Here is a 22,296-nt window from a genome sequence, read left to right as displayed (position 1 = left end):
GTTTCGACTAAAGAAACGTAGATTCACAAGAGAAGCCATTCTCTTGCCGCATTTGCAGCCGACGCTTCGCTCGCAAGTGAGTTTGTCTGGGCTTGGATTCCAAACAGCTTCACTACTAACGATGTCTTTGCTAGTGATCTCGTTACTCGCCATGAAAAGACTTTCCACCGAGACCAGTCGAAATGCGATGCAACCTCTAGTTTGGAGAGAATATCCTCGAGAAATGCCCAAGTTGATGAACCGACGTCTATGGCTACTCTAAACGAACAGAATCAAAGTTTGCAGGGCCGCACAGGACCATCAAATGAGATGTCATCTGAAGGCAGCCTACCTTCGGTAAATGTCGACGGGCCAGATGTATTAGGGGAGATACCTCACTTTGGCTATGACATCATGTCCGAAGTTGAGAATTTTGATTTCAGCGATATTTCTCTGGAGTTTTTTGATCCATTCTTGGGTAGAACTTTCGATCAATTCGCTTTTCCAGCATCTGAAACTGCACCAGAGCAACTTCAGCCGTCAGTATCCTTGCACCAAACTCACCTCTCAGGCAACCAAAACAACTCTTCAGACAGATTTGAAAGTGTTCCGACATTATCACAAGGGCACACCATATGCCAAAGCGCACTCAGGCCTCGGCGAAGGTGGTCGCCGCGGATACTCAAGTCGACGACGGCGAAGAACCACAAAGTCATTTTCACAGAAGAGATGAGAGCTCACTGCTTAGCTGATATAGAGTCACACCTCACTAAGGCGCAGCTCAGGGACTTTCAACTTCCACCCGTTACATGCTTGCAGCAATACTTCAACTCCTATGTGGATTCCTTTCACATACACTTCCCTTTCCTGCACTTGCAGACTCTAGAATTAGAGAAGGCTCCTAGTCCACTAATCCTGGGAATATGCGCCATAGGTGCCCTCCACAGACTTCAGAGAAAGATGGCCTCGTCGCTCTATTTTACAGCCGAACGAGTTCTAGCCAGCATAGACTTTGAAAGACTACAGGCTATCCCAGAACTATTGGATGACTGGGCGAGACCTCGAGACTCACCCCCACCAGACCAGGGGCCGCTAGTACTGGCCCAGACGCGGTTCATTCTCGTCTTCTTCGCTTCCTTCAGCGGTGAGCCGCGGTTGATACGTCAGGCTCTCGTCGGCTGCGGCCATCTATCAGCAGTGCGTGCACAGGTTTTGAGACATCATTTCCACACGCTTATACATCATTTCAGGATTTTCGGTCAAGAATGGCCCGCGCCAAGCCTGGCTCGATGAACTTAAACCTCTCTCAGTGGAATTCTTGGGTCGAACATGAGTCGATAAAGCGGTGAGAGCACATATCCCCTTCAAATATTTCGCCGCTGACTGAGATCATCAAGTCTAATGTGCTGCTGCATGGTGCTTGGTAACCTCCTTGTCATAGCCTACGGTATCGTTCCAGGTTTTGCAGCGCTAGAAGAGTGCAACATCGAGATGCCCGCCGAAGACGAGCTATGGGATGCCACGAGTGCTTCTGAATGGAGGTCGTCTCTGCAGAGACGACTGCCTTCTTCACCCCTGGGTCTTCGTCAAGCAACAGCTTGGATATTTGGTAATAGCGCACAGGAAGAAAGACTAGACACAAGCTGGATGTGGTCACCGTTCGCAGCGTCAATCGTGATGCACCAAGTCGCCATTGTCGTTTGGTTCTTCGCCCACGGGAAAGAGGCCTGTTACGGAACGACTCAAAGTTATCGAGAAAGCCACCAATCTGACGCCAAGAGAATTGAGGCCGCTCTTTCGAGGTGCAGAGACCTGCTGACTGAAACACGCGATGGCAACGACGGCACCTGGAGTGAAGCCGATGGTCCGTTGCTGTTTAATGCATTTGCCGTTTTGCGCGTTTCGTATGGCCGAGCTTTCATCAACTTCCGATCGTTAGATCGCTCGTTACTCTTCCAGGAGAGTAGCCAGGATATGCTGGTGATTTTGCAACGCTACTTTGATGCTGCTCAGGAGCGGGATGGCTACATGACCATGGCTGTCGACTGTGCTCTGGAAGGCTTTGCTATACCCATTCGAGCGGGAGTCTTGCTCATGCAAAAGACGGCGGCATTGAAGTGGAGTGTGGAACATGCTTTGGCGGGATGGGATGCTGGTACGCATTTATTTCTCCCTTGGAGATTTCGTCATGAAGAAGATATTTTCGTACTGACCTTGTCAGCCCTCCTAGTGACAAAGTGGGTTCATACGGTCGAAAGCCTGCAGTCTACGAGTGGAAAGACTACGCCAGAAGAAACAAAGGTCCTCGACAATGTCCGGTATCTTCTCAGCCAAATCGACGTTGATCGCTCTCCATCTTGTTCTCTTGCTGCGGATCTGGCTCGTGTCTGGGCTGGATTATATGACGATACCTGGGTTTGGGGTGGTAAGTAACTATTCGAATCTGTCATTAAATCCGTGTTTCTAAAATCCGATTAATAGTCGCACCACGGATGAGCTGGGTTCTTCGTGAGCTCGCCAAGTTGTATGAGCAAGAGGCTTCAAACCTAGAAAAGCCGGCACCCAACCTAGTCTAGTTGCCAGTCTTCTATCGGGTGCCTTAATATCGTACTTAGGTACCTCATGCTACTGTAACAAGGACGCGAAACAGAAAGAGAGTGTGATTACTGGAGAGAATCGATCCATTCTCTGACTAGTAATACTCTTTAAATCTCCCAGCTCCGCCCCCAGCTTGGATGAAGAGACGAAAGGGAGACACATCATGGGCGTATCTTATGCAGGGCTTTATTGATTAAGATACCTTAGATTCAAATGACTCAAATGTCAGCGAGAAAATGAGTAGAGCTCTCAGGCAGGCCCAGTCAGCTATTTTCTACCTTGTTTCGACTGCCTTTTCTGCGGCTTCTTGATGATATCGAAGTTGCATGTGTCCCGTTTTGGCGCCCCTCCATCCCACATTGCCTAATTGGGCAATAAACCCATCCCGCCTCAACAACGACGGCTGTGACCTCGACACGAACCTGCGCTAGGACATGCTACCGACATGGCACGAACACTGTTCTCATTATGTCAAAATACAAAGGAGCTGCAGCTTGAGTCCAGGGGGGATGGCGGCTCTTTAACCGACGCACACTGTGGGAACCATCGAGAGCATCGCCAGCTCGAAACCCCACCTCGAATCCCACCGGAGTGCGTCTCCGCGCTCATATGTATGTACGGACTACGGAGTCCTAGAGTGCGATGAAAGCAGAGTTTTCATCGTTACATGGAAACATGAATGGCGGTGCCAAGTTCCGATGACATATGCAACGAACCTATTGGACCATGGCGGTCAAAATCTTTGACAGTAGACATCGTGTACGCGGCAGATGCTCAGAGTATCCACTCTCTCACATACAGCCTGGTCTTTGACACGGATAATTTGGTACTTGATATGTAAGGTAGTAGGCTCAGGGACGGCCCGGCTTCTTTATCTCAGGTAGCACTCGGGATGTCGCGGAGTGCCAGGACTCCGACCTATGTTGTATAAGATAGCTCTAGAGCGATCATCCTCCTAGCTTTGCATACCATCTCATGACGAGCTTGGAAGACAAATCTACTTCAACAAATCCACGACATAGACCACCAACATGTCTTTATCCTGGAGCGGCTGGCCTGCCACACTAGAGCCGCAGCAGTCGGCTCTTGGCCTGCTCTTCGTAGTCCTCTCCTTGACACTCGCATATATCTCCATACCAGGACGCCACGACCACCTCCCTTACATCAACCGCCCCCCAAAGTGGGATTTCCTTGGCCAGAAGACCAAACAACACTTTGTCAGTAATGCTCGAAGTCTGATGGCCAATGCTCGAGAGGCCTTCAAAGGCAAGCCCTACCGAATGTTCACCGACTTGGGGGATCTCATTGTTATTCCGGCGCACCACGCCGACGAGATGCGCAACGAGCGTTCTCTGAATTTTCTCGACGCCTTCGTGGATAACTTTCACCCTAACATTCCCGGGTTTGATGGCTTTGCTTTTGACGGGCGAAAGGACGAACTGCTTCACAAAACTATCAATAAAAAGATCACCAAAATGCTCAGTACGTCTTTGACACCTCGCCTGAGCTTCAATTGCTTACTAAAGTACTTGTCAAGATGAGATTACTGCACCACTGTCGCTGGAAGCTGACTTTGCTACGCGCCTGATTCTCGGAACTTCGACAGGTAAGCCACCTTATCGTATGGAAAAGCCTAACTAAAAGAAACAGAGTGGCGAGAGATTCCGCTTCAAGAAGCACTTCTCAACCTCGTCGCTCGTCTTTCCTCTCGTGTGTTTCTTGGCGATGAACTCTGTCGAAACGATGCATGGATTAAAATTACCGGCTCTTATAGCGTCAACACCTTTTCAGCCGCAGAAATTCTTCGGCAGTACCCTTCCTATCTTCGCCACATAGCCTGCTACTTTATTCCGCAGTGTCGACTGCTCAAAGAACAAGTTGCAGAGGCACGACGCGTTCTGAACCCGGTATTGGAAAAGCGAGAATGGGAGAAGAAGATGGCCTTGTCTGAAGGGAGGACTGAACCTTCGTACAAAGACGCGATTCAATGGGTCATGGAAGAGTCTCAGGGCAGTCCTTTTGACCCAGTAGGAGCCCAGCTTGGCCTCTCTATTGTGGCTATCCACACCACTACTGACCTCGCAACGGAAACGATGCTTCGACTGATGGTAAGACCAAAGCTGATGGAGGATGTTCGCGCTGAGATTGTGGCGGTTCTTCGGAAAGAAGGTTGGACCAAGTCTGCTTTGTTCAATATGAAGCTGCTTGACAGCGTCATTAAGGAGGCGCAAAGACTTAAGCCGACAACTTCTGGTAAGCAATTTGGTAAATCTTTCAGGCATCTTAGTGACAACGACTGATTGGTTCCTAGCGACGATGAATCGGAAAGCAACCAGGCAAGTCAAGCTTCCTGGAGGATTGGTCCTCGAGAAGGGAGACCGCTGCATGGCAGACCTCGGCTCGATGGTGGACCCCAACGTATATCCAAACCCTCTTGAGTTTGACGGGTATCGATTCTTCCGGATGCGTGGAGACCCCAAGATGGATAGCAAAGCTCATCTGGTAAGCACATCGGTGGCGCACATGGGATTCGGCCACGGTCTGCACGCGTGTCCTGGGAGATTTTTTGCCTCCAACGAGGTCAAGGTCCTCTTGTGTCACTTGGTGCAGAAATACGACTGGAAGCTTGATAGTGGATTCGAGCACACGATTCATGAGTTCGGCCTCTCCTTGTCGTCGGGTAGTACAAAGGCTTTTGTCGCGAGGCGAAAGAATACAGAGATTGACATTGACGCTTTGTAAAGCGAGAAGATTGTGCTCGGGATGCGGGGAAAGTGACGGACATGAATAGAGGAAGTGGTTAGGAAGGCAGAGAGGTAAATTAAGTGTTTTAGTTAAGGCTACGGCGTAACTAAAAATTGTACGACATGTTATTCGAATACAACACTTCATCGGTACTAATACGAGGGAAATTTCGCACTTGATGGAAGCCGGCTTATTGACTAAGTGTGCGTGTTGTCGATAATATCAAGCGATAGTATTAGTCCAATGACAAGGGCAAGTTTATGTCATTGCGAGCCGTATAGATCAAAAGATAAGGCATCAGTCGAAGGCGTAGTGGCATCAGCTTACCAGTCGAGACAAGTACTTCTTTCAAAGGCCACCTTTTCTCCTACAAGATCCTCCGTTTTCCAAGAATGACCGATCAGAGCGGATTTCGAGATGTGACAAAATTCTGACAACAAGAGCTTCACATCACATGAAGCTCAGAAGCTGCCACGAATCAGCGCAGATCAGATTTGGAAGTCACCACAGCACCTTCGTTGTTGCACTATTCCTGGATCTTGTCCCCGCCGCTGGGGTCGATGTACGTGATAACGGAACCATCGTCATTGCTGTCATCCCATGTGGCAACAGGGATTGACCCTGCTGGTCATCCGGGCAAGGTAGTCGAGTCATGAGCTATCCCAACGTCCAGAACCGGCCCAAGTTCTCCTTCTGGCTTTTGCTCATATCACCCCACCGGTTCAATATTTCATATATCCCACGTGGTAAATACCTAGTCATGAACACCCCTCGCAGTCTGCGCATTGAAGTGCGATAGCAATCAAATTTCCAATAATGTGTGGTGGGAGGCCGCTTAGACCTCTTGCTTGCGTCACTGTCCGGTCAATGAATCTGCATCTGGGTTTCTATCGGGAGTCCTCCGGGATTTCCTACGGGCCTCCCGGAACCGGCTTCGCATGAAGAATTTAACAGTTTGTATAATGACGGCCCGGCGGGAGGCTTAGCTAAAGTATTTAAATATCGTCTCATAGCACCCTCCATACTATCGTGAACGACAAGCCTGCTCTCAGCTTCTCATTCACAACCAAGTCCTGTCTGTCCAACTCAGACGTCCACTCTTTAATACCATGCTGCAACGACTTGCCATCCTCGCCTCGGCGGTGGGTATTTGCCATGCAACAACTCAAATCGTCACCGGCGCCACTCTTTTCGTCGGAGACTCAACGCCCATCGTGAACACCTCGTACGCTCAGTTCCAAGGCAAAAACGACGACAGGACAGGCACCTCGAACTATCTTGGTAAACTAGCCTTGCTTCTCTTTATCAACTGTGAAACCCAGTACTGATCACAGCTGCTACTAGGCATTCCTTATGCTACTGCGGCGCGGTTCAACCACTCGATAATAGCTGAGACCGTCGTCTCCGGCGTACAAAACGTTTCAGCCTACGGCGTCGTCTGCCCGCAGCACGAACTCCCATCCTCCATCGACCCCTCTGTACTGCCCCTGGGCAGTCTCTCCGGTACCCTCGTTGCCGCACTCTCGCAGTCTACACTAGAGCAGGGCGAGGACTGCCTCTCGATCAACATCCACGTACCGCAGAATACCAGCAGCACCGCCGGCCTGCCCGTGCTGGTGTGGATCCACGGCGGCGGCTTCGAGGCCGGCGCAGGCGGCTCGCTGATGCAGGCCGATGTCGAGAATCCCGGCGTAGTCTACGAGGCCGCCAATATTGTTGCCCGTAGCGTCGCCATGGGACAGCCCGTCATTGTGGCCACGATTAACTACCGGCTGAACCACTTTGGCTTCAGCGCCTCTGAAGAGCTGGCTGCCGCTGGCTTGCTGAACCTGGGCTTTGGTGACCAGCGCAACGCTCTTCGATGGGTTAACAAGCATATCGGCTCGTTTGGCGGTGATGCCGACAAGGTCACTATCTGGGGCGAGAGTGCGGGTAGCTGGTCAGTGGCTGCACATCTTGTAGCCAACGGCGGTGACAACGAGGGCCTCTTTTGGGCGGCCGTCGGCAGCTCGGGTGGACCGCTTAAGGTTGATGGTCCGGCGAGACAGCAGGATACCTTTGACTCCCTTGCTAGTTACGTTGGATGTAGTGACGCCGTAGACGTGATCGCCTGCCTGAGGGAAGCCTCATACGACGACATCTACGCGCACATGCAGACAGTACCGTACTTCCTAGGCTACAACAGCTTGGCCTCGTCCTGGACCATCCGCCCCGACGGCGAAGTCTTCACCGATAGCCCTGACAAACTGGTCAGCGCGGGAGCCATCGCCAACGTTCCTCTGCTCTGGGGTGACATGCGAGATGAAGGCACCCTCTTCTCACTCGTCAACGCCGCCAACACCACCACCGACGACGAAGTAATGGACTACTTCCTGAGAACCTGGTGGCCCAACGCCACCGACGCGCAGCTCGAGCAGATCTTGACGCTGTACCTGGCCAACCAGACGGCCGGTTCGCCATTCGGTACGGGCGAGAACAATGCGCTTTACATGCAGTTCAAGCGCATATCGGCCATCACTGGCGACTATAGTTTCGAGAGCCAGCGCAGGCAGCTTCTTGATGCCGCGCCGGGCACCAAGTGGAACTACCAGGTCGAACAGGCGCTGCCCGCGGCGGTACTGGATGGCTCGGCGACGCTGGGCGCGGTTACGGCGGCCGATTATGCCGATGCCAGCACGCTGGAGGCGATTCCGTATCTTGGAAGTTTCCATGCGAGTGACGTCGTGTTAAACTTCTTTGGTACGCTGCCGGCGAACAATTCGCGCCATATGATGGGTACGCTGATTGCGTTTGTAAACAACTTGGATCCCAACAGGCACGACATGAGTGATGTGCCTACTTGGCCGCAATACGAGTCGACTAGCCGGTCAACAATTCTCTGGAGCGAGGCCGGCGCGGAGATTGTGGCAGATAACTATCGCGAAGAGGCGATCTCCTACTTAAATGACATTGGGGATTCCTTGCGGATTTGAATCTGGAGCCGAAAATGACGCGCTATCTTACTTTGAATCGTGTCACATTGATACCTGTATATATCCCATAATTCATGAATGACTTCAACGAGAACCTATCCAAACACATTAACACTTTTGAACTAGAGCAAGCATTTTCCGCAGCCTGTGATCCGCCACTATTTGTTTGCCACTATGAGACGTTTCGTTTCCAGTTGAGGTCACTTTTAGAAAGGGACGTTTATCACTGACCACATACGAAGGGAAGAAATCATAGTTGAAACGTGTTCCTTGTTAAATATCAATATGCTTATACTTACATATACATTCATCTACATATTACTTTAGAATGAGTCGATCTTTCATCTTCAAGCCTCGTCCGCCCCCCTGGGCGCCTTCTCAGTCTGCACCTCTTTCAAGAACTCTCCGATTCTCGTAGCCACAGCCTGCGCGCTCTCGGTCCAGCCAATAATGGCGCCCATCAGCAGTGTATCATGTACAGCATTCTCTTCATACGATACTCTGACGCTGCTCTCAGCCTCCTGCATCTGCCGGCACCACGCAGTACCGTCCGTCTCCAGGATCTCGGCCTCACCCATGGATACGAAGAGAGGCACCTTAGTGCCCCAGGCGTTACCAAGCGGCGTCACATACGGTATGTTCTCTTCAGAAACGCCGGCCGAGTACACCTTTGCGCCCCAGCGCAAGAACGAGACGGGGAGGTAGTCGGTGCTCCAGTGCTCGTGCTGCTTGTACACCGAGTCCGGACCCAAGCTGGCCAAGGGATTGACCCAAGGGGCGATGAGCACAGCACAGCTGGGGACGGCAAGTCCAAGGTCCGGTCCGTAGGTGTCGAGGTAGCGCAGCAGGGCTATCACAAGGTTGCCGCCCGCGCTGTCGCCGCAGAGCACGATACGGTTGGACGGGATGTTGAGAGTTCGGGTCAGGTAGAGATAGCTGGTGAGAACGTCTTGCAGTGCAGCAGGGAAAGGGTTCGCAGCCTTTTCGGCACCACTGCCGTAGCCTGATAGCCGGTACTGAGGCGCAAAGACGGCGCCGGCGCCGGCCTTTTCGATGAGCGTGTTTGCCATGAAGCCGCAGTATCCCGTGCGGCCGTCACCCAACACAAATGCACCACCGTGAATCTGCAGAACCACGTTGCCTTCGAAACCCTTCTCGACGTCGGGCTTGGCCGGGAACCAGGTGCCCCCCACGGTGGTTGGCTTCACGTCAGGGTTCGAGGCCAGAGGGCCGAGGTAGAGATCTGAAGGGAAGGGGCCGGCAGTCTGGAAGCGGTCGCCCTCCTTGCCTGGCTTGAGGGTATGCGTCTCAGTGATGCCCACGTTCGAATAGAGATCAACGATGCTTCGCGTCAAGCGCGCCATGAGGGCCTGCTTGAAGCCCCATTTCGGGTGAGGACGGCAGGAGGGAATCAGGGCCTTGATGGCCCATATCGGCAAGCAGGGGAAGAGAATGAAGAGGGCGCCGAAGATCTGATAGAAGATTCGTAGAGGTTGGTAGGAGAGAATAGGGAAACTTCCCCCTTGAGTGCCGGCCATCGTGAGTGATCGCCGTGTAATTGCGACGTAAAGAAGTGAGTATCTTGATGGAAAGTTACAGATTTACAGAGATGTTGAGTGAGTATATGAAAGCCTCGGTACAACTATGTCGATCGATCACCAGGGTCACAAAAGGGGAAGCACTCAGGAGAAGTTCATCAGCCGGGTGCGATATACCAACAAGAGGATAACTGCGCTTAATACTTGCCGAAACAGATCGTCAATGATACAGTTCAGGCAGAGTTCGTCTTTCCTTTCCCCAATCGAGGTGGCAATTTGCTGGGGGCAGCAAAACCCCATGAAAAACTCTGCATGTTTTTTTGTTTCTGCGAACCGCGATTTCTTCAGAGTTCGGGACTAGACTCCGGCATCCAGGGGTGAAGCTCGACATTTTGGGGAGTATTCCGTCCGACCTGGACCTGGTTGACAAGTCGAGGTTTCTTCAACGCGGCCCCGCCCAGATCCAGTTCTCGATGCAAGATCAATCTCGGCCAGACAGCGCTTTACATGAAGCCCGCGATTTGACACTTCTTGATAGGGTAACATTTGGTGATGGTGGACTCTTGGGGGGCCCTTGGCGAGTCATGTCCTTCGTTCGAGAGTGGTGTTGGGGTGGACAGTTGAATGGAGTCTAGTAGCACGGAGAGTGGGCGTCACATGACTCGCAATTCCAAGTAACAAACGTATCCCTGCACCGGCAAGTAGGTCTCTTCAAGGCCGGCAGCTAGGGTAGTATGCGCGGCATTGGCCCGTCTGCGACTTTGCAAACCTACAACGGGCAATTCTCTCGCAGTCTTGTCCCTCGAGCGTGCGACGGCACCACTTTGGGGGCACAGGCATTACGACATGTTTCCGAATCTTGACCATTCTAGACTGATGCTAGACTGATGTCTATCAACGGGGCGCGGCGAGGGGCGCGCCCGGCATCCCAAGGATCGAGACTGGACTTTGGTTCTGCCCCCCGTGGGCCACTAAAGGAGCTTTTATCGTGCATAAACAATACAGCCCACCGGTTCTCGCGACATTCGTCACCTTCCTGCTCTGGTCATCATATTTGACAGTTGTTGGTTGGGTTTGTTGGTGACTCTCCTCCTCGACAGGATACACGACTCAGGGTCAGACCAGGGACGCTTCGAATAATAGAACATGGCTTCGACAACAACATCGACGAGCAGCAATGAGCCGCATACCGACACAGCAATCATCGCCATCAATGTCATTCTTGCGGTGATAGCCACCATCACCTGTATCGGACGATTCTGGGCACGAAAGCTCACGGGTTTGGGATGGGGTCTCGACGACTGGCTGGCGTTGGTCAGTCTGATCATCAACCATGCTTTCTGCGCCACCACTATCGAGGCAACGGTTCACGGCGGCTTGGGACGAAGCATCGTCGATGTGATGGCTGAAGACCCAAATCAGCTGATCACGTTCTTGAAGGTTTGATGCAGTCCTCACTCCCACAGCAAAACGACAAGCCGTGGAGAACTAACTCTACTGCAGTGCGTTGTCGTCGCCGAGTTCTGCTATGGCTTTTCTTCGCCATTGATTAAGCTGTCTCTGCTGGCCTTCTACTGGCGCGTCTTCCCCACGCCGTTCATGCAAAAGGGCATCTATGCGCTCTCGGCGGCATGCTTGGGTTGGCTCATCGCCATCTTGATCACCAACTGTTTGCAGTGCCGCCCGCTGGCATACACGTGGGAACAGACGACGAACCCAGGCGCGGGTACCTGCATCGACCTAATTCTCTACTTTGTGGGCAACTCGATCGCCAACAGTCTAATCGACATCCTCACGCTTGTGCTTCCGATCCGCGAGACTATGAAGCTGCAGGTCAGCTCGAGCAAGAGAGTCGGCATTTGCTGCGTTTTCGCGCTAGGCAGTCTGTGAGTAGACCTCGAAAAAAAAATTTGAACACGCGTCTGTGGGCACGATCTAACAAAGTGAGACAGTGTGGTGGTTGCTAGTCTCGTGCGGTTCGGCTCGTTAGCCTCCCTCTACTCAATAGGCGTAACAGACATGACACGTACGTAAACCCCCCAACTTCTTGAACCTCGAATCATTTGGCGCTAACTTATTCAAATTATAGAGCAATACGCTCTCATGTGGACCGCCACCGTCGTGGAGATCTACATCGCCATCATCGGCGCTTGCGCCGTCACTCTGGTTCCGGTTTACCGCAGGATCCGTTACGGCACGCCGTGGTCGACCCGGGACCAGAAGTCCAACCACGTCTCGGGCGGGCCTGCTACCTTCGGAGGCACTGGCGGTAACTCGCGTCCCGGCGTCTCTCACAACTTCAAGCGCTCCGCGAACCACGAGCGTCTGACGACCGGTAACGATTCCGAAGAGTACCTGCACCATGGCAGCAATATGAAGTACTCAGTCTCCGGGGCTACCAGGACCAGCGACAAGCGTGACGTTCTCGGCGAGGACCTGCCCATGGATACCATTGTCGTCCAGAGGGACGTCACGTGGGAAGAGGAGCGAAAGGAAAGGCAGCATGTTTAGGTGTTATAAGATACCATGTGATTTGTTGTATTTCTACTGATGATAGCCTTTTCTTTGTGTCTATGAACGCTGAACACGATACTGGTGGAGGAAATTGGAACTTGGAAGATACCTTAAGCTAGTTACTTAGATTGCGATAGAACTCGCCCCTAGAATAATCATTTTTTTACCCATCTCGAATAGCTTCAAGTTTGCTCCCATACCAACAGGTCATGTGTCTCGCACTTTGTGTCTTGCTCCGCCTGCCCTCATATGGTGGGACCACAGCCCGCACTCACCACCGTTCACAAGCAGAATAACATTTTGACTGTGTCAGATTGGGCATCTTTTTCCCATTCGAGCATGAACACGTGGAGAAAGTTTCAAACCCATGGCCTGAGTCACGTCCGTGCTCGAGAGAGAGTTTTGTTTGTCATCAACCAACGGAGGCCTGTCGTTCCCGATTTCAATATCGGCGGCATCCCGGTGCCGCGTGGTCCACACCCTCGTAGAATGACAGCCAGGGGTCAATTTGATCTCCTGCGATGTTGAGACTCGGACAAGGGGCTTGCACAAGGTATCGACATCCCGTCGGTTACCGATGCATAGTTGCTCCGCGATGCAATGGATCAGTGATCATAGACCATACCTAGAGATCGAGATAAGGGGTCAAGGACTCATCTTGGTTCTCATCTTGTAGAGGCATGCAATGCCGAACTCTCTTTTGCCGGCCCCTGGTCCGAACTCCGGAGAGTTTTTGAGAGAGTTTTCGGAGAAATCAACGCCGGCGTGGCAGCGATGACATCCATACACCGCCCAATATCGACCTGAGAGGGGTAGGTATTATCCAGACTGAGTGATCGTCGTCCACGTTGGGCAATACTCCAAGGGTATAGCTCAAAAGGGGTAAAATGTAATTTGGCCTACGCAGACAACATATTAACCCAGAACTCCCCAGTCACCAGTCTCAACTCCATTAAGGATATGAAAGAGCGTTGATCGTCAACGAGAATTTCTTATTGAGCGTTAGCCATGACTAGCTGAAAGCATGTCCGTAGTCTGATGGCCCTTGCCTTACGTTCGATTGGGAACTGAAAAGATAGGAGGACGGAGCAAGTTCCGTCCATTGAAGTCTTCTTTGGCACTTCTCAGGATGATCGCAATCGAGCAGTGAGGGTCCGGAATGTTCGGTGTATTTGTAAGAAAATGGAGGAGCAGATTGTATTCATAGAATACATCTATTGTGCCCCTTGAGTCCAAGGGTTCGTGAACATCATGCAGGAAGCAGCTTCACTCTTTTGCTCTCTGCAGTTTCACTGATTTTGTTCAGTTTCTGTATTGTCTGATATCCAACTGACGAGTTGAGCACACTCAACTCTGACCTACACTCTTTAATCACATCGGTCACTCTTTTCATTTATTATGATTTCGTCCAAATGGATTGGGCTCACGGCCCTCCTTGCGGCATCCCACTTTGCCCTGGTCGCTGCGAAGCCCATCACATCCCGTGAAACCTTGAAGCCCAAGGTCGAGGTCAGCTACGCCAATGTAACGGGGCGTGTGAACGGAAACATCCAGGAATTCTTGGGTACGTTGTCATGATTCAACAGGAATACCAACGGACTCACCGCCGGTGACATTGCTAACTTGCCCAAGGCATTCCCTTCGCCTCGGCCGGCCGCTTCGAGCATTCGCAGCTCTACACCGAGCAGCTAGGTGACTTCGACGCCAGCGACTATGGCCCCATCTGCCCGCAAAAGACAACGGCCTCAATTCTGACCACCGACTCAAACAGCAGTCTAGTCCTGGGCGAGCTGGGCACGCAAATCGGCCCCGTCGTGGGTGCCCTCGCCGATACGGTCTTCAACCTCATCGGTCGAGCCCGCAGCGAGGACTGCCTCCTCATCAACGTCCAGACACCCGTGGGCACAACCAAGGGCGACAAGCTGCCTGTGGTGATTTGGATCCACGGCGGCGGCTACGAGGTCGGCAGCCCCTTCACCGACACCAGCGAGACGGACGTGATCCGCGGCGAGCTGCTCAACTACAATGTCGGCGGCCTTGTCCGGACCTCTGTCGACCTGGGCCAGCCAATCATTGGCGTCTCGGCAAACTACCGCCTCAATGCCTTTGGCTTCTCTGCGTCGCGGGAGATGGAGGAAGCGGGGCTTCTCAACCTCGGTCTCGAGGACCAGCGAGTAGCGATGCAGTGGGTGCAGGAGCACATTGCTGACTTTGGCGGCGACCCTGACCAGGTCGTCATCATGGGTGAGTCGGCTGGCAGCTGGTCCGTCGTTGCACATCTACTCTGGGACGAGGGCGAGGGCGCCACTGACTTGTTCCGCGGTGCCATGGCCTTGTCTGGTGGTCCGGTCATGGTTGAGAGTGCTGAGCGAGCTCAGCCTTTCTTTGATCACATGGTCGAGAGGACGGGATGTGCAGGTGCATCGGACAAGATTGCTTGTCTGAAAGTTGCCGACTTTGATGATATCATGGCCTCCGTCAACGAAGAGGGAATGCGTAAGTTCACTCTCAGCATAAGTCGTGTCTTGGTGTTGTGCTAATAAGATGCTTCTAACTAGTCCTCGGGCCTCGTTCCCTTGCCTCGACGTGGACCCTTCGTCCCGATGGGAAGCATCTCAAGGACTCTCCCCACCGCCTCGCCGCAGCTGGCAAGATGGCCTCGGTGCCACTGATCACTGGCGACATGCGCGACGAGGGTACCCTCTTCTCACTTCTCGCCCAGCTCGAGACTCTCTCAGACGAGGACTTTGCCAACTATTTCCAAACAATCTGGTGGCCTAAGGCTTCCGACGCGGACATGGCCGGCCTCATGAAGCTCTACCCCGCAGACATCACCAAAGGCTCCCCCTTTGGCACAGGCATCCTCAATGCCGTCACGCCCAACTTCAAGCGCCTGGCCGCCGTGGTTGGCGACTTCAGCTTCCAGGCTCAGCGACGCAACCTTCTGGCACATTACAACGTCTCAGAACAGACTGTGTGGAACTACGTCACCGACGTGAGCATCCCGTCGGCGGGCCTGCTGCCTGACCTTGGCGTCCTGACGCACCTGCCCGTGCTGGGATCATTCCATGCTTTCGACGTGTGGTTCTACATGTTTGCCGGTCTGCCGTATGCGTTGAGCAAGAATACTCAGGCCTACCAGGCCACTGCCATCTCCTTCATTCGCACACTGGACCCAAACAACCATGGTCTGGACTTTGCTGAGTGGCCCAGGTACTCTGAGGAGGGCTTGGAGACGTACAACTTCAAGGAGAGCGGACCTGGTGTGACCAGAGACGACTGGCGTGTTGAGGCTATGCAGTATATCAACGATCATCCTGACTCTTTCTTGCTTTAAAGACCTGTTGAGCTTGTTTCATATGTTGAAGAGATGTCTCTGGCTTTGTGCATGCTACATATGTATCGAGCAAGCATATGTACTAGTATGAAGCTACCGCAAGATTGTTTATGAGTTCAACTGTCCTGGTCTCAAAGAAACGTGTAGATAGTGAGGAACGGAATTAACATACACTTAGTATTCAATACATATCAAAAGTTCGCTGAAGACTTATTTCATCGCGGTATCAAATCATGAGTACAGCATTATGATCTAACAATACTAGTAGTAATGTGATTGTTGTTCGTTACATACAGACCCCTCACATTATCTACCGTGTAGATACAGCCTATATACAAGGAATGAGTATCAGTAGACCGAAAGCACACATACGCACGAAATATTGCGCTCCTCAAACGACTCAAAAATTGCATGGCACTCAGTAGCAGATCAAGAGTAATTTCTAAGACCTAGAAAGTTTTCGGCTTGCTCTATTGCCGGCTGTGGTTGAAGTCGATTCGAGCATTTCGGAAATGAAATTCGAACTCACCGTAAATTTCACTTTGCTACCGGACTGTAACCTACTGCAGGTATCACGTAAGGAGTGCTAATGGTAAAGTCTTATTGAAAGTCTATAGGTTCAGAGTTAGAATTTTAGGTCTTCTCATTTAATCAATTGTTCACCACAAACACACCGGCGTGGGTCCATTTCAATGTCAACCAGAGCCAATGTGACTACGCGCGGCACAAACGTCCGACAGGGTCTTCTTGCCACTTATCGCTTCCGACACAAGTCGGACAGTAGAAGAGCTCTCCGGGGTCGTAGTACTCCTTGATACACTGAAGCCTGTTGTAATTGACACCGTAGTAATCCACCTTCCAATCAGGATCAAAAGCATCACCCTCGTTCATGTACGATCCCATGTTCGGGGCCAAGATCTTCATGGCGCCAATCTTGTTAAATGTGACGTCGTCATGGACCTCTTGAAAGCGAGCATCGCTGACACCGGGGCTGAGAATACGCGCGACAGACTGATGCAAGACAGCCGTCCGCCAGGCGGGCAGAACGGCGGAGTACTCCTGAGCTGCATCGGCCCAGACTTGGCCGCCCGAGACGATAGAGATGACGTTTGTGACATATTCGCCCGTCTTTCCGGCCAGGGTCTCGACAAGATCACGGACGCTCGTGAAGTTGTTGACGGCATCCGTGTCGAGGAGGCGAGATCCAGAGGCGGCCATGAGACCGACAGGGTTATTATCGGCGCTGACCTCCTTGAAGAAGGTCCAGTAGTCGTCAAAAGCCACATAGCTCGAGTTAACAAAGAGGGTGTCGTTGAACTTGTGAATCTTGTCAAGAAGGCTCTTGCCCGCGGCTTCTGCCTCCTCAGCGGTCTTATTGAAGACGTAGATGGCGTGAGAATACGCCGTAGTGTAGTTGTTGAAAGAAGCAGACTGGCCGTCAACCTGCCAGTGGCTGTAGCCGGCAAAACCAGCCTCCACCAATTCCGGGATCGAGGTGTAGAGAGTCGCGAGCGCATCCATAAAAGCGATCTTGGAGGTTCCAGTAGGGGCCGCGAACTGGAGGTTCTGAACGGCCACAGTGACCTGCGGGTACGTCTTGACCGTAGTTGACACGACAACACCGTAGGAGCTGGGACCTCCGCCACGAATGGCATAGTAAAGGTCCTGATGCTGGCAGGCGTTAACCGTGACAGCGGTACCGTTTGCGAGGATCAGCTCAGCCTCGAGCACCTGGTCAGCGCCGAGACCGAAAGTATGGCTGGCCGGGCCGTGGCCGCCGCCCTGCATCCAACCTCCCGTGCTGCAGACGGTTGAGCTTCCTCCGCCTACGACGACGACATTGTTCTCCTTTGCGGCTGCGTAGCTCTCACCCCACATGTACGCACCGGCAAGCTTCATGGCACTGCCGGCCCATCCCGATGCCGCACAGCCGGTGGAGGACTGGAACGAGGTTTGCGGGGTGATGCCGTTGCGGAAGTAGCGAAGCCAAATCTCCAAGCCGCCGAAGCCGTCGCTGCGGCCGAGGACATCGTGCCCGGTGCTTTTGACCACGACTCTCAGGTTCTTCTCCTCTGCGAACTGAAGGGCGGCGACGATGTCGTCGGTATCCGTCACGTTAACGGCGTATACGGGGTTCGTGCCGAGAGTACAAGAGCCTCCTGCGGCGGTCGAGTTCGATGTAGGTTGGACGGGAGGGCATGTGATGTTCAGGGGGTAGTCCAGGCCAACCGGGTGCGATGACATCCATTCCCCCTTGTACCAGTCCACCAAGACACTGGTGCACAACTTTGCGTCATAATCAAGACCTGGGTAGCAAGATATAGCGACTGGTTTAATCGCGATGAGCTTCCCCGAGAGAGTAGCATTGAACTGCTGCCAGTCACTTGTAGATGGCCAGCAAGCGTCGTTAGGTGCCTGTTGCGAAACGCCGCCCCAAGCGGCCTTGTGTCAGTTCATCTGAGACGAATAGTTGGGATGTCGGATTGATCCATCTTGGCGGGGGAGGGGGGGATAATAGACTTACACACTTGCATGAACTATTCGTAGCGATGACACCAACTGCAAAGTTAAGTGCAGATAGCGCCCGTACCAACTTGTTTCGTAACATTTTGAATATCTGTCGCAGGGTGCCAAGAGCTGCAATTATAGACAAAAGTCAAAGAAGGTTTAAGTCCTAAGTGAAGAATGTGATATCGAGAGCTGGGAGATAAACCAGATATAGTCCTGTCAATATTCTCATTATCTGCGAACAAGTTCTTACCCGCCTCCTAGCCAGGTCATGAGCCTTGTCTTGTGCAAGCTAGGCACATTTCGATGCCGGACAGCCGGTTCAAATTTTGGGTGCTCCTCATTAGATTGAAGTTATGACAACCACCCGAGTGCCAACACGAAGGCGAAGACAAGGCCGCGGATCGCGGTCAATGTGCAGACATTGTGCAAGACCATTGGTGAGGAGCTAGTGGCTATGGGGGTCGTAATAAGCTCCATGTGTGGCTGAGGACAGGGGACGCGAGAGCGAGGATGAGTCACGAGAGCGAGTTGGCTACCTAGTAACTGACTAAGTGCGTGACTTGCATGGAGAAGTAGAAGATTTCCCTACCTTTCAGCTCCCTAGCCACTGCTTAAGGATACGTTCTTATGGGGCACTTCCGAGGTAACTCTTTCTTACCTATGTGGCGGTGCTTGAATTCGATGAACTACGGATCTCTCTGAACAGACATCTTGATACCAATTGTGACAACAGTTCGATTTACACGTTACACCGCAACTTACACGAACTGCCAGCATGCCACCGAGTTTCCCCAGTCAAATCTTCGTGTATGAAGAGAACATGTCCAGTACTCTGGTCTAGAAGGACTACTTCGAGACCAACGTACAACAGGTACACAGGGCTGTGAAACAAGACTGCAAGAAACAAGTAACTAAGATTGCCATCGAGTTGAACACCAAATGCGGCAAGAATCGTTGAGGCACGGTCCACTGATGAATTGCAATATCCACCAACTAGACCCGCCGAGCGACTCACTCAGCGAAAAGCTACCTTGTACGGCGTGCCCCGGAATCCACCCCGGACGGCCCGGGAACCGTCATTGCCCGAGTCCAAGAACGCCACATCGCGGGTCGGTGCTTCAACTGCCGCCGCCCGCTGGATCGTCCTGCGGACTTAAGTTTCTGCGATCTAACGTTGGGGGGATAAGGGGGCGCAGGGGCGAGGCAAGGTAAACCAAGCTTGCAGCTACTGCGGTACCAAGCTCTAATATGCTTCCCGGCCGTCGATAGAGTGCGAGAGCGAGGTATGGATACAAGCTGTTGGCGGTAATAATATAAATAAGCAACGACTACGATTAGGCAGCGTGGCAGCCAAGGGACTAATCAGCGCTTCCCGCACGAAGGTTTGTAGATTCATCTATTCTAAATCCTTGACACAAGCAAGGGGTTACGCTGGTTATCTACCGGCGCAGGGCTGTACAACGTGATACCTTTTAGTCGTGCCTACACAGCCCGTCTTCAAATGAACGGAGTAGTCCTGAGTCTCTTATTACCAATTACTGCACTGGCTTGCAAGCTGGTTATAATTGAGTTCCACGACCCCAGGGTTTTTGTGGGGGAGTGCGACGTCAAGCCCAATCTTAATCATGTAAAACAACTGAGACCGAGACCGAGACCGAGAAACTGGGGGGAGCTAACATTGAGAAACGTTGCAACTCTGTTCACAACCCGGGCCCGGCGCAGCTAAGTGAGCACGGCATCGGCCAAAGTCTACGATGCTGTAGTCCGTAACGCTTCATTCGCGTATGGCGTTGCTTCAACAACAACTCGATTAGAGTTGCGAGGCGACATGCCCAGACATGAAGCGAATACTCTCATCCTAGCAGCATCGCGAAGTCTGAACGTATAACTATTTGAATTCTCCCATGAGTAGCGGGAAGGTGTATACTCTCCAATCAATCTCACATCACCTTTCACCAAACTACCATCCTCGAACATTCTTTCAGCGTCAATTTCAAACAACAAGATGTCTATGCCAGCACCCTCCAAGCCCCTTGGGGCCCTTGACTTCAGCTCCGTCAGCTACGGAAACAAGGCCCAGCGCTTTACAGCACAGAGCAACCTCGCACGGCTGATCCTTGCCGATAAGCTACAGGTAATAACTCTACGAAGAAGCCCGTCATTGGAGGAACCCTCTTTACTAACCCAAGAGTGACCGGGGTTTAGGCTTTCCAAGAGCTCAACGTACTAGCAAAGGTCACCTTTGCCGAAGGCGACTTCGCGGACCCCGACCCCGTCTACATTGACGCCCGCTCCAGCCCGGTCAAGCTCCTCGATTCAGCCCCTACCGACGGCGCCGAGCCCGCTTTTGAGCTTACATGGCGCCCGGAGCGGTTCGAGGACCTGGCTGAAGGCCGCGATGACCCTCAGACCGCCGTGTTCATGTCGGCCGTCCCCACCAAAGGAGACTACCCCCCTGGCCATCCGCTTTGCAGATCTCATCACCCCGAACCCCACGGATGCTCCGACGACAAAGGACGAGCTCAACCTCGACGAGCTGCCCAAGCCGACGGAGGATATCGAGCAGGTGAAGCGTGACTTGAGGAAATGGGGTTATGGTCTGATGAAGAACGCACTCACCCCCGAGCAAGTCGCCATCCTCAAGAAGGGCGCCCAAGAGCAGGCTGCCGGCGAGCGTAATGCCGGCGTGGCAACATTTGATGGCGGCCCAAAGAAACCCAACCAGCGCATCTGGAACATCTTCAACAAGGGAGAGGAGTTCCTTGATCTGCTGAACCACCCTCTGATCGATGAGGTTGTGCCTTGGTACCTTGGCTGCAATAACCCCCTTTTGTGGTCCTACAACGTAAGCACTCTTTTCCATCTAACGAAAAGGCATAAATGACTAACAACATGATAACAGATCAACATCGCCCGCCCCGGCGGCATGCCCCAGGTCCTCCACTGGGACCAAGGCATCATGGGCCACGGCCGCACCAAGCCCTGCGCCCTTAACATCTCCTGGCTCCTGTGCGACTTCACCGAGAAGAACGGCGGCACGCGCATCTTCCCCGGCTCGCACAACAAGAACGTCCGCCCCCGCAACGTCTTCACCAGCGAGGGCACAATCGCCTGCGAGGCGCCCGCCGGCACCGCCATGATCTTCGAGGGCCGCATCTGGCACGGCACGGGCCGCAACACCGAGACCAGCGGCGAGAGACCTTGCGTGCTCTCCCTCTTCACCCACCCGGCCGTCCGGCCCAAGGAGAACGCGTTGCTCTCACTCAGCTGGGAGGCCGAGGACGAGCTCCTCTCGGAGCGTCACAAGTCGCTTGCTGCGCTGAGGACGGGCCAAGCTGGTGTTGGTGGCGCGTTGGGCGAGGCGCGGGAGGGTATTATCGTTAAGCGGCCGCGGTCTGACTTTACGACCGTGGGCAAGTTGAGGGCGCCGCATGATGATGCGGAGGTGGCCAAGATGATTGAGACTGGATCTCATGCCAATAATGCGCAGTCTGCCGTCCGTGAGGCCGGAGGACTTGACAAATGATTTGGGAGACACATGTTTTATTTACCCTAGTCAGTAAAGAAAAGGTTTAGGTAGACAGGTTCAAGATCTGGCGAGGCATTTGAATAGCAATATACATGACAACGGCGACTGAGTAAAATGAGAAGAACTTCAAATAGCCCGTGGAGTTCCAGTAGCACCACTCAAAATTATGTAATACGAAGTGAATGTTGTGTTTACTCATCGTCTCACCTCATCCGAAGCACTATGCCGATTTATGAATGAGCACCGCGCCAAAATCTCATCGGGGCCGAAAGCGCCTCGCTGCACGCTAGGAACAGAAGCGTCATTACTCCATCCGTGGACGAATGTCTGACAAAGACACGGGGATAAACTGGCGATAAGACCACTGGTCCATTGTATCGTATTTAGCGTTTAAAGCCGAGCCAAGACCTCACATGTCTCACTCAACCAACTTCATATGCTCTTACAACTTACACAACTTCAACAACAGTCCGCGGTCCAGCAACATAAGTACTGAGACTACTGAACACGTCTTGAAGCTACCCCTTCTCACACTCACCTGCTGAATCCTCTCTTATCTCAACCAAACCCCAA

The 22,296-nt window shown here is 52.7% G+C and overlaps 7 protein-coding genes across 7 annotated transcripts; 5 read left to right on the top strand and 2 right to left on the bottom strand.

Moving 5' to 3' along the window:
* Positions 1–3,608: 3,608 nt before the first annotated feature.
* Positions 3,609–5,319, top strand: N0V96_008854 (uncharacterized protein; the record flags this gene model as incomplete). Its single annotated transcript, XM_065758466.1, has 3 exons — positions 3,609–3,979; positions 4,352–4,830; positions 4,889–5,319. 3 exons carry the CDS (start codon positions 3,609–3,611, stop codon positions 5,317–5,319), a joined length of 1,281 nt encoding a protein of 426 aa, XP_065612859.1.
* A 1,112-nt stretch (positions 5,320–6,431) lies between these two features.
* Positions 6,432–8,294, top strand: N0V96_008853 (uncharacterized protein; the record flags this gene model as incomplete). Its single annotated transcript, XM_053188787.2, has 2 exons — positions 6,432–6,603; positions 6,667–8,294. 2 exons carry the CDS (start codon positions 6,432–6,434, stop codon positions 8,292–8,294), a joined length of 1,800 nt encoding a protein of 599 aa, XP_053053553.2.
* A 347-nt stretch (positions 8,295–8,641) lies between these two features.
* N0V96_008852 (uncharacterized protein) lies at positions 8,642–9,832 on the bottom strand (the record flags this gene model as incomplete). The annotated part of the gene is made up of 1 exon (XM_053188786.2): positions 8,642–9,832. One exon carries the CDS (start codon positions 9,830–9,832, stop codon positions 8,642–8,644), a length of 1,191 nt encoding a protein of 396 aa, XP_053053552.2.
* Positions 9,833–10,978: 1,146 nt separating this feature from the next.
* On the top strand, positions 10,979–12,343 carry N0V96_008851 (uncharacterized protein; the record flags this gene model as incomplete). Its single annotated transcript, XM_053188785.1, has 4 exons — positions 10,979–11,272; positions 11,336–11,718; positions 11,785–11,858; positions 11,922–12,343. 4 exons carry the CDS (start codon positions 10,979–10,981, stop codon positions 12,341–12,343), a joined length of 1,173 nt encoding a protein of 390 aa, XP_053053551.1.
* Positions 12,344–13,744: 1,401 nt separating this feature from the next.
* N0V96_008850 (uncharacterized protein) lies at positions 13,745–15,683 on the top strand (the record flags this gene model as incomplete). Its single annotated transcript, XM_053188784.1, has 3 exons — positions 13,745–13,910; positions 13,979–14,842; positions 14,905–15,683. The coding sequence occupies 3 exons, from the start codon at positions 13,745–13,747 to the stop codon at positions 15,681–15,683; spliced, it is 1,809 nt and encodes a 602-aa protein (XP_053053550.1).
* A 714-nt stretch (positions 15,684–16,397) lies between these two features.
* On the bottom strand, positions 16,398–18,291 carry N0V96_008849 (uncharacterized protein; the record flags this gene model as incomplete). The annotated part of the gene is made up of 2 exons (XM_065758465.1): positions 16,398–17,989; positions 18,222–18,291. 2 exons carry the CDS (start codon positions 18,289–18,291, stop codon positions 16,398–16,400), a joined length of 1,662 nt encoding a protein of 553 aa, XP_065612858.1.
* A 1,908-nt stretch (positions 18,292–20,199) lies between these two features.
* On the top strand, positions 20,200–21,720 carry N0V96_008848 (uncharacterized protein; the record flags this gene model as incomplete). The annotated part of the gene is given in 4 exon segments (XM_065758464.1): positions 20,200–20,328; positions 20,400–20,624; positions 20,638–21,039; positions 21,097–21,720. The coding sequence occupies 4 exon segments, from the start codon at positions 20,200–20,202 to the stop codon at positions 21,718–21,720; spliced, it is 1,380 nt and encodes a 459-aa protein (XP_065612857.1).
* Between the last annotated feature and the right edge of the window lie 576 nt (positions 21,721–22,296).

Source organism: Colletotrichum fioriniae (assembly GCF_027942845.1).
Source record: "Colletotrichum fioriniae strain IMI 355084 chromosome Unknown scaffold_11, whole genome shotgun sequence".
Lineage (NCBI taxonomy): Eukaryota > Fungi > Ascomycota > Sordariomycetes > Glomerellales > Glomerellaceae > Colletotrichum > Colletotrichum fioriniae.
This window is presented reverse-complemented; position numbering and strand designations above follow the sequence as displayed.